The sequence below is a fragment of the Takifugu rubripes genome, unplaced genomic scaffold, assembly GCF_901000725.2.
Source record: "Takifugu rubripes unplaced genomic scaffold, fTakRub1.2, whole genome shotgun sequence".
Lineage (NCBI taxonomy): Eukaryota > Metazoa > Chordata > Actinopteri > Tetraodontiformes > Tetraodontidae > Takifugu > Takifugu rubripes.
Genome location: NW_021821602.1, coordinates 38803 through 50090, shown reverse-complemented (window position 1 = coordinate 50090; position 11288 = coordinate 38803). Strand labels below are relative to the sequence as shown.

The following is an 11288-nucleotide window of genomic DNA, read 5'->3' as shown; positions in this document are numbered from 1 at the left end:
GCTTAAGTCAACATGCAATACATTTTGCATTCTCCTTTCTTTTTTCCAAGTCAAAGAGTAAATAACCACAAAACAAATTTAAGATTTTTTTTTTGTTTTTCATGAGACAAAAAACTCTAAAAATAAGTCGATCTCAAAAGCTTTAGCTCTATACTTACATTGCCTCCGTCACCATGTGAAGGCAAGTGTTGCATGATTTAACCGAAGATGACAAAGAAAAAGTCAAACACCGCGTCCTGCTCTGAGCTCCATTTGACTGTTTGTTTGTTCATTCCATTTATATCCCCTCCATCCAGTCCTCCCACTCTTCCCACAGCCCAATAGGTGACTCCAACAGTGTCTGGATTCACTCCAGCCCATGTCTCTGCTCTTTTTTAATAAAATTACCTACCGGCTTGTCTCCTAACCAAGGTGACAACACAGCGAAGCAGACACGCTCACACATGAAGTGTGTTTAGGCTGCCAACGCTGCAGAAAAACATGTATGGGAGTTGTGGAGACTGTACACTGTATTGTTTATCTATACAGATTGTCTCACTCATACACAAAGTTTACATTAGTCTCATGGGATCGAGCGAGGGGTCACGCTTCACTCTGCGTGTACAGAGTTTGCACTCACTCATTCAGGCCAACTACAGAAATAGTCCTGCTAACTTTAAATATCTCCCGCAAACTATAGATCACTTTATAAGACTGTTAAATGTGTAAAGGAAATACAAAACTGAAACAGGCCTGCTCAACGTGCTGTATCGGCAACAAATAAATGATAAAGCAGTAATAATATTACCTCTATTAGAGCATGTGGCTTCGGAACAGAGGATTTGAGATACAGAGCTGAGGGTCACACAGGTAACCCAAGTAGCTTCGCTGGCTGTTTCGCACATGCCACATTTTATTGAGGTTCATCAAGAACAAACAGGAGATGGGATTGGCTACTCGGGACCGGCTAATGTTCCAGCGGGTACGTCCCGTTTCCTATCTAGGAATGCTGATGGGACAGTGATGCCTCTGCTGTGCAGACAAAAATAGCCATGGAGATCAGCCACAACCTTCAAACTGAACATGTTTACAGCTGCAAAATTAGTTTTCTTGCCAACTCTCTGCTAATCGCTGGAAAAAAGTTCAGGCATATATACAAACTCAGAGGACAGAGACGTCTGCGGACCTGTGAAACCACTGTTTCTTTCCTCGGACACTGGTGTGAAGGCAGATATTTTACACGAGACTGGTGAATCCGCTGGCAAGAGGTGCAAGAGCAATGGCCAAAAATGTTCTGTCCTGGAGGAAGAATTCGGTGTCTCACATGAATCCAAGCATCACAGTTGAAAGAAAAGCTGGTCATTTTTTTATTTTTACTGGTAGAACAAACACACCAGACTTGATCGAGCAGGCCAGCACAATCAGGTCAACATGTCACCTAAGGCTGGATGGAGTCTTGACCTTTATTTTGGGTTAATGTTTAACACAGTTGTAAGACTGCAAAGTCTATCCTGATAATGGAAGATTTGATAATCTGATGTGCACGTGTAGAACCTTTTAAGCAGGTCTGAACACAAGACATCATCTTTGACTTACACACGTGGTCCAAGTTTACCTTTAGAGTTCATCAATACAAAAAAAGAAAAGAAAAAATCCATCCAAACAGAAAATACAAGTATCGTTGTAATATATTTGAGTTGAAGTCTGGCGGCATACAGACACAGTCTGTATATTAAAAAATTTGATAGAAAGACTACTGTTCTCGCTCCGTGTCCAAAACACACCATGTGGCAAAATAAGACTGACTTGCCATCACGTTGGATGGTGGATCACGGATGATAATTCACCAAAGTCCAGTCTATAATGATCCAGTGGTTCATGACTCGTGAAGCTGTTTATGCCTGGATGGTGCTCTTTGCGGTGAGTGCCAAGTAGTAAACCAGAATACCAATAAGGGCCGCCACCACCTCAGTAGAGACCCATGGACCACTCCATGCTCCCTGTTAAAACACAGATAACAAAGTTATTCTTGAAATACTGTAAGACCACCGTGGTCATTTTTCACATTTTATGCTGCATAGTAAAAATAGACCGATTACTCTTAAAATGAATCTTGATAGCTTTAAGAATAATACAATTAACTGTAGAACACTAGATGGATGCTTCCCTAACAGTGAGGAAATTTGTCATCTGGCGCCCTCTGTTGGCAAAAGCGAATCAGTGAAAAACAGCAGCAGGATGATAGGAATAATGAAAAAGGCTATGGGTTCCAAAAACACTTAACCAACAAGTGGCAACTGTCTAGGTTGAAAAATTCAAGCTGTTATCACCGCTTTTAGCAAAAATAATCAACAAATCAACTATCACAAAGAACCATCCATCACTGGGACACAAGATCTCGGAACTTCCATGAATCAAGACGGGGGTTCACATTGGGAACTTCTGATTATAAACATCAACTAATTATATTGAGTCTTAAATTTAAGGGACAATGCATTTAAGGGACTCACCCTGTGGTCGATGTTGACAGAGAAGAGAGGCTCAATGGCGTTTACATCTTCGTTGTTTCTCTGGGCCTGGAAAAGGAGGAGAGAAAGGATTCATATTAGGCAGCTGCAGCTTAAGGGGAGATTACAACCAACATATCTCATCACGGCAATCAAACATTTACCTTGCGTAGGGAACTGTAGGACTCTTCGTCAAAAAATTTTACTTGATATGTTCCAGAGCTGGCCTGTTTGTGAGGAAGACTCCAAGACACCTGAGCAAGGAGGTCACATGACATGAAATCACAAACACGTTTCCCTTTGACATTTTGAGATGACATTTTCTAAACACTAACCAAACACAGTTTAAGTGTTAAGACCCTAACTCTAACTCTAAGGCTCTGGCATATATGGACATTTATAGACTACCAATCAGAAGGCTCTAGTAAACATCAGTAAAGTGTTTGAAAAGGGATTAGAGGCAGATGTTCCATCCTTTTTAGAGGAGACATTTAGATGCATGAATTGCAGACCTCATGCGACAGTGACAATTGTAGTGCATATCAGGTTAGTCTAAAGAATAATGGCATAAATAGTATAATGTGTTTATATTTTCTAGGCAAGCCTTTGCATTATGGTATATGATTGATTTTCAAGACATAAAAAAAGATCTACTTGCATGTTGAGGTGCCTTAACATACTAATCAACCCTACCTGACAAATCTAGATAAACATTGCAAAGATTTGCTTACCAGAAAAATCATGGCAGTTTAAAGAACAAATAAGTTCTCATTAATTGCAAATACCTTTTTAGTAAGTGGTATTTTGGTTTCATGAAATAATGAAAGCAACAACACAATAAAACAGTAATATGAAGCATACCTGGTACTTGCCAACGTCCTGACCTCTGGTCACTGGGAACTGTCTTCCATTGACGTCAGCATAAAGAGTCACACTCTGTAGATAATAATAAGTTCATTGACTAAATCCCGGGAACATGCAGGTGCAAAGCCCTCCGTGTGCTGTCTTTACCTGTGCTCCATTTCCACATGTGAGGCTGAGCTCAACGATGAAGACGGACTCAGAGGAGATGACGGCGTCAGAGGTGGTGTAGGCCGACGGAGTAATGATTGGGTTTGTGCAGCTTTCTCCTGTTACCACACGATAAAACCAGTCAACGCTGCACTACCTGAACACTGTTAACGACTCGTTTGCTTCTGCAAAAATCTGTTTAACATGAACGGCAAATGGGAAGACTTTACAATTTAGCGATTGGCTAAAGCTCATTAGCATTAAACAATATTTAACGCCATCAGCAAGCTTCCATCTCGAAAACTCACCAGAGCAGACGACCACAAGTAGGGCAATAAATGCAGCTATCCGGAACATCTTGTCTGAAAGGCTGAGGGTTTTCTGAGTGAATTTGGCAGTCAGCTGGTGAACAGCACGTCTCTTTTCACGGCGATAGACGGAGAGAAGTCCACCTCAGCTCAGTGGCCACTCTACTGCGACTGCGCAGAAATGACGTACGCCGCTGTGCCGCAATGCAGGCTGGGAATTTAGTCTGCCGACACGTCATCTGAAAATTGCAGGCGTAACACCGTTTATAATTTATGGAGCTTTTGCAGTTATAAAAGCAGCTTATTTATCCTTAAAAACAATTTCTAATATTTATGATGACGTCAAACTCTTTGCTTTTAATGTAGAAAATAAAACACTAGATGATTCCGTTTTATAGGTTTATCCATTTTCATGTCCATCACGAATGACCAAAACGTTAAGACAAAAATATTTATTTGGCAAATGTCCCAGATGAACAGAAAGAATTGAGTGAGAACCCACTAACAGACAATATATACAATTTTATTTTTCTTTTGTTGAAAGAAATTCAATTCATGGATGCTTCACATTTGACAACAAATGTGTTAAAACTGATTGAAAAGTATTGCTGATAAATATTAAAATACAAAAGAAAAAGATACTGGCACTCAAATGTATTAAAAATCAGTGGATTTGTAACTTCACATTAAACTGCAGTCACAGCAGGATGCTCTCATTAAAACAAACACATAAACAACATTACCATAAGGGCTTGTGTCTACTGAGCTACCCTGTTGGGAGAAGCACAATTCCAACAAAACACTCATCCATCACCACTTTGTACCCTATAGGATCTTTTCTAAACAGTCAGAGCACTTCAGCTTATACATCAATTGCCTTTTGTATCACCTTCCCAAGTCACCATACATGCTGTCTCCTCAGGGGTGCATCTACTGTTTTGAAGACCCCTGATCCTCTTTCCCCCTGCGTCCATCCCATTTTAATTTCTTTTGAAATGGTTTTGCTAAGGACGAGGAGGTGGAGGAAGGATCCTGCAGCAACTGGCGTGCGAGGAGCTCCTTAAAAACAGAGTCCATGTGACGACAGACATCCTGCAAACCGACAAGTCAATGTTGGTAAATATGTTCCTTTCATTCCCCTGAAGAGCCCCAACCCTTTTTCATTAAATGAACAACAATTTACCAACAATTTACTTTATCATACAAAAAGGGACAAAACCTTGACATAAATCATGTTTATTCTTCTTTGACTTTTTTGGTCAAACTACATGTGATCTTAGGGTTCTTTGTGATCACATTTCCTTTGAAACACTTTGTTTATCCACAAAATATGATCAGTCCTTGATAGATTTGTACACGAATCACAGCATTCAATCACATGGCATCATGCTGGCTAGAACACTTTATTCTAATTTAACTAACAACTTTCCTAATACAGGATCCTCAATTTTGCTCAAAACAATTTTGACGAGTTCTCTTTATCATCCATATGCACATTTTTATATAAAGAACCAAGACAAACCTTGTCTACATGAATATCTTCAGATGAGTGTTCCTGAAAACTGCAGACAAATGATAAATCAGAACACTCATTAAATATTCATTACTTTTGTCTCAGTTTTATGGTACTCACTCTCTGCCCATATTTCCAGGGTTGTGAACCCGTCTGGGGATGTACTGGTGGCTGGGCGGAAACTGGAGCATGAATTTTCCACCTGCAGCAGTGCTGCCCCCTTTTGGCGCAGCTGCAGACTTGCTTTGGATGACTGAACAGCCAACGTTGACTCTGGAACCTTCGGTTTTCTTCTCCGCGTTTGCTGTGGATGAACTGCTGCTGCTGCTGTTTGTTGGATGTGTGGTTTCCAACTCTGCAAGGACGTAGTTAAATAACACGTGCACAAGTGAAAAATAAATCATTAAACCAAGTGGCTAAAAGGTCCAAAGTTTTACCATCTTTGAGACTGTAGTCAACCTCAACATCTGCTTCCTCAATAGCAGGCTCACTTTAAAAAAACAAAACAAACAAACAAACAATAAAGTGGAATTATTACTACATCACAGAAGCACCCATGTTGCCAGGATGAGACGCTGCTCCTACCTGTCAGCCTGCTCCAGTGTCATGCATTCCTCATACACCGGCCCTTGTAATTCACTCTGGCTTGGGAAAATATTTTCCTGCTGCACGATAATGTTCTTTACCAGGGCGTTGATTAATGGTTGCAGGGTGACGGCATCGTCGTCGTTCTGAGCCGCTCGCACCAGGCTGGGGCCAAAGCACACCGCCAGGTTGTAAGGTTGCATCATGTTCTCGTCGCTGTACTGAGATACGCTGGAGGAAGTAAAACAGAATCGGCAGTCAGCGTTAATTAGGAAAAAAAACGCATTAAAAAACAGAACACACCATTTTGCTTGAAATGCTCAACCAATAGTTGGAGCCGACTCAGTGACAGCCTCAAAGGTGGAGTGATATTTAAAGCTTCAACTAGGAGAAATACTCACTGATGCAGAAACGCAAACAGGTATCTCATGACAATGACGACAGGCCCGGGGTAGGAGGAGATGGTGATTTTGAGCTGAGCTGCTCTTTCCGTCTCCCCCTTAATTTCTGAGGAAAGCAGGCAATGAAAGGAAGATGACCTCCCACCGTACACACTCATTCCACATGTCAACGCTCTACTTACGGGCATGCTCCAAGAGCTGGCTGTTGCTCTCGCTGGGAAAGAGAGGTTTTTCCAGAGTTCTGAAGTAGAGCTTCAACACTCCAGCGACAGAATCCAGGTCATACGGACGCTCAGAGAGGGGATCCTCTCCTACGAGGGAAACATACAGCCCACCAATAAATACAGGGGTGGCTGGGCTTGACTCAAACACATACCGGTACTCTGCTACCTCTTTCAAAAGCATCTCTAAGGTTATTGATCTCCATCTGAGAACCTGGCACCCGAAATATCCCTTCATGGTGAAGACCTGGTAGACAGATATGATTGTGTGTCCATTCTGTCAAATCTACTTTTTAAATTGTGCCTCAACGTGTCCTCACGTTCATACACTTACCATTCAGGTTGATAAAGCACACACTTTGCACAACGACTGGAATCTGTTGTCCTGATGCCTGAACAAAAACACAAGTGGTCATTAAGCTGGATCCTAAATGGCAATAAACTATAAAAATATAGATTAAAAAAAAAAAGGAAAACTTGCAAAAGTAGCAGCCAGTACCTGAATAAAGGACAGCAAGTCTCCATAGAAAAGTTTGTGGTTGTGCTTAATACTTGAAGTTGAGTAATTTTTCCTGATGTACAAAGACTTTCCATTGTGCCTGTATAGACGAAAACACCAGGTGCAGAAGGAGAGAATTCTATTTAATTTCACTTTCAGGCTGTGTATAAATATATACACATATCTTAAAAAGAATTTAAAAAAAAAAAAAACAGGAACTCTCTAAAATATTTACATTTGTACCTCTGGTGGTTTCCATTTGATGATTCAGCTAAGGGGAATAAAGGCAGAAAAGTTGATTCTCAAACAGCCAGCGGATAGAAAGGAATGAATATTACTCAGCACATTCAGCGTTCATGACCTTTTTACTGTTGGGAATGCAGAAGTGATACCTTTTTCCACAGCTGCTTTTAGCTGGTCATGTCTGGCTTGCAGTTTAGAGACCAATGACCTGCCCACAACGTATTCTTTTACTCTCTGTCAAACAAATCAGATGGGATGTAAAGTCGTGTTTATGCCATCGTTATTAGGGAAAAAAGGAAAACAACTAGCTCACTGTGATGTAGCCACTTTCAACTTCTTGGAGGTTGAACTTTCGTCGGGCGACACTGGGCTTAATCAGGTGCTCAGTGCTGCCCTCTTGAGACGGACCACCGCTGGGGTCCATGTCATTATCACTGATGTTCTCCAGCAAGTCACTCTGGGCCACCAACATGTTCTTATGAGCCTGGAAGGAGGAACACCTTTAATATGAACCCACACTCCTTTCTTTCAAAAGACTCGTGATGTGTTCATAGCCATCTGATATGCATGACCTCCTCTGTTTCCATGGAAACCGCCTTCAGCCTGGTTTGAATTTGTTTAAATCTGGTCTCCAGTTCGCAACTCAACTCGCACTCAAAATTGACCTCAGACACCTAAAAGAGGAAACAAATAATGCAATGTCGCAATTAACGGACTTATTCCTAGATTAGATTTAGAAAAAAGAAAATACAGACCTGGTCCCCATCATGGGGTTGATAGGGAAAGCACAGTGGCATGCAGAAAGTGTTAAAATGCTCCTGCAAGAGGGTATCTCTGTCCCGACACTGGGCAAGGCCAGACACGGTGCCTTGGAGCTGTTGCAGCCCTGTGCCAAGGTTCTGCTGGGTCCGCCAATGACTGGACAGGTAGGCCTGCATCACCTGCCCCAACGACAGGTGGTACCCTACATCTGCACACTGAGGTCAGCAGTAAAACCACAGCGCGCCATTAGACCAAAGCTAAATCATTAATCAGTCACAATTTAGATGGTAGATTTATACCAAAGGAAGCCTGGAGAAGAAACAAAAAGCCCTACTCACATCAATTAGAGTCGAGATGTCCTGGAGGTAGAAATTTTTCATGGTTGCATTGGATGCACCCAATTTTAGGAGATATTCATTTCGGGCCTTGCTGGACTTCAAGTAGGTCTCCTTGACTTTTTCTTGTCTCTGCACAAACAAATTTCATTAAATTTAAAAAAATTAAAAACACCGGGGGATGCAAAACCAACAATGGAGAGTATTCATTTACTTTTTCAATCAACCTTTCCAGTTTCTTAGCAGCACTCTGCTTCTGCTTTTCTTCCTGTTTCTCTGCCTCTTTCAGCTTTCCATCCGCACACACATAGTCTGAGTGGTACTGGTAATAAGTCCGCCATGCCTGTGCACACAAACACTGCACCATCATGTATCTGTGCAAAAGGTCCACAATGTTCCGGGTGCTGATCTTACTTACAGTCTGCATCTCTATGGTACCTTCAGCAGCCCATCTTGTAGCTGCATGCAAATGTCTTTGCTCTGGAAACAGACCAAAATTATTAATTATGATGGCAAAATCTAGAAGGGACAACAAAATTTCTTAATCAAGGAAAAGCACATGGATGAGAGTCAAAACGACAGCATTCTCGTGTTGAACTGCACTCTGCAGGTGCCGACTCGCCCCAAAGCGCCGACATCAGTACCTTCTTTGCGAGCCGCTGTGTGTACTCCAGGCACTGTGTGAGCGGCTGAATGAGTGTGTTGCTGCAGGTCTCACTCAGGCGACTGTGGTCTCCACTTTCTTGACGGGTCTGGGACAGCAGAGCCACCCAGACCTGGGCTACGGTGTTACTGCTGGGCTCCTTCCTAACCACACACCAAAGCCCAAGTTAAGCATGCAGCATTTATAAAGATGACTCGAGGTATTGCTGTCACACCGTGTTTTACCTCTTGATCCTGGAGGTGAATCGGTCGGCCAGTTTTTCAAGGGAACGCGCATACTCGCTTTCGATCTCGCCCCGCCGCCGCACGTAGTCCATCAGGTCCTGCAGCTGCTGGCTCTTCTGCTCCAGCTGCAGGTCAAATACCTTCAGCTGGTCCACAAGCTGGCAACGCATCTCTGAAAGGAATCGCATAAGGAAGTCTGAGACTTTAAATAACTTGCTGGTGATAAGGCAGACACTACACTAGGTCCATACATGCTGACAACTGGTCAAAACCAAGGACAATTGTTAGTAAATGATATTACCTTTGATTTGTGTCTCATAGTCAATCAATCCAATGCGATCTCTCCGGAGTTTTACATGCGAAGTCATTTCTTCTTCAAGGGGGGAGGGGGTCGGAAATCTGGGGAAAAGAAGTGAGAATATTGAGCAACTGCCGCTCTTGCCATTTCTGTACACAGGTTAATCTGATCTTTGATGCATGAAGTGTTGTAAACTCTTAAGCACAAGTTCACACTATAGTGTGAACTTCCTATTGTGCATTCATCTAACTGGAACACACTTTTTCAAATCGGCCACCCTCTGCTGAGCGAGTGAAAACTAGAATGAACGCTGGCATGTTTTCTATGCTGCACTGCAGAACTGCATGGGGTGCAAATAGAACTCTAGCAACATCCCAGTGGCCCTAAAAATAGGGCGACCTCCAGGCCTAAAATTCTGCAAAGATTCCTTTATAACAAGGCTGCCATTTATCTTATTTTCTTTTTTATCAGATGCAAAAATGCAGCAGCATACCACCAGTATATATCTGTTATCTTCAAGTACATGCATTACACCATTTGTAATTTATCTGTCAGAGTCTGGAAGTGTAAAACCATACAGTGGTATGTTAATACATAAAAGGGAAGCATACGATCAAGAATGAGAAACATAGACGATGTTAGACAAATGAGAATAGAATTATTCGAGTTTATGCACACCACAAAGGGGAAGAAAAAAAAAAACAATCTGCCTGCACACTCTTTGGTCCAAGACTTCCCTTTTCACGAAAGTCAAGCCTCAAAAAAAAAAAAATTGAGACATTTACCAAGAGATCTGCTCAAAGTTAGGCCTGAGAGTAACGCCTCCCCAGTGATGATTCGATTCAATTCTGTCATCGTTGTTTGATCATCTTTACATTCCTTTCTGTGAATCACCACCTCCAGTGTGGTCTGGTAATTTACCCAAAGATGAGAGATATTAACCTCACGTTACTGTTTGGTTCAGTAATGCAGAGGACTTGGTTGCCTTTTTACAAACACGTGGTATGAACTTTATGGCGTAATGAACCCGGCGGTTGTTTCTGCTGCCAGCAATATTCTAAATGAAATAAAGCGGAAATATTTGTGACAGAGTTAAGCTGTTTAAAAACCATACAATTAGATTTGATGAACCAAAGCAACGAAGTAGAAGAAAACAGTCGGAGAATCCTACCTGATGATCAGTCTCGACTTGTGCGTTCTGCGGGCTCAGACAACTCAATAATGCCTGTTAATAGCACATCAACTGTTTCACCTCCCCCTCACGTTGGACATAGATGCATGTGGGTGGAGTGGAACTCATCTCTGTTGCACACTCACTATCTTCTTTTTGTTTCTCACCAGACATATCTTTAACACTCAGTTTGAGTCAGCGAGGTACAAAACGGAGAAGACCGAGATCCTTCCTGGGGGCTGTGCTCGGCGCCGCCTCTTCAGCCCCACTGGTTTCCAGTTCAATCAGACACCAGCTGTTGCCAATGATTCGTCCCTCCCTCCCTCTGTCCACCCAGACAGCCTGCAAAGTGAAACCAGCTGCATTTACGCACCGTTTTTGTGGCGTGTCCGAAAAAGCGCACCGATTTCCATTCTGCGCGGTTTTTTAAAAATTTTTTATGAACGCTTAAAAAACTCGTGACGATGTACCTTTAGAGCACTTTAGTGATATTGGGTAATTCTTTTGATCAAGTCGCAGTTATTGATGGAAAATTGTGAAATGCAGTTAAACGTTTGGAACGACGTT

At 42.1% G+C, this 11288-nt stretch overlaps 2 protein-coding genes across 2 annotated transcripts; both read right to left on the bottom strand.

Moving 5' to 3' along the window:
• Positions 1-1322: 1322 nt before the first annotated feature.
• LOC115248179 (translocon-associated protein subunit delta-like) lies at positions 1323-3960 on the bottom strand. The gene is made up of 6 exons (XM_029831806.1): positions 3806-3960; positions 3498-3616; positions 3348-3422; positions 2651-2740; positions 2490-2555; positions 1323-1979 (listed from the first exon to the last, which is right to left on the bottom strand). Exons 1-6 carry the CDS (start codon positions 3852-3854, stop codon positions 1875-1877), a joined length of 504 nt encoding a protein of 167 aa, XP_029687666.1. The 5' UTR covers positions 3855-3960; the 3' UTR covers positions 1323-1874.
• A 561-nt stretch (positions 3961-4521) lies between these two features.
• On the bottom strand, positions 4522-11050 carry LOC115248178 (rho GTPase-activating protein 4-like). The gene is given in 23 exon segments (XM_029831805.1): positions 4522-4897; positions 5328-5367; positions 5439-5673; positions 5756-5808; positions 5904-6134; positions 6305-6410; positions 6487-6615; positions 6695-6772; positions 6860-6917; positions 7025-7124; positions 7268-7295; positions 7417-7501; positions 7581-7751; positions 7840-7941; positions 8023-8244; positions 8368-8496; positions 8579-8707; positions 8783-8802; positions 8805-8844; positions 9009-9171; positions 9253-9424; positions 9554-9651; positions 10722-11050. Coding segments are annotated over 22 exon segments (2520 nt in total). The 5' UTR covers positions 9621-9651; positions 10722-11050; the 3' UTR covers positions 4522-4735.
• Between the last annotated feature and the right edge of the window lie 238 nt (positions 11051-11288).

Coding starts and splice junctions, on each gene's coding strand:
- LOC115248179 (XM_029831806.1), bottom strand. CDS start 3,854: ATGTTCCGGATAGCTGCATTTATTGCCCTACTTGTGGTCGTCTGCTCT. Junction 2,741..3,347: donor AGGACGTTGGCAAGTACCAG/GTATGCTTCATA, acceptor CTCCTTGCTCAG/GTGTCTTGGAGTCTTCCTCA. Junction 1,980..2,489: donor CTGTCAACATCGACCACAGG/GTGAGTCCCTTA, acceptor GTGTTTTAACAG/GGAGCATGGAGTGGTCCATG.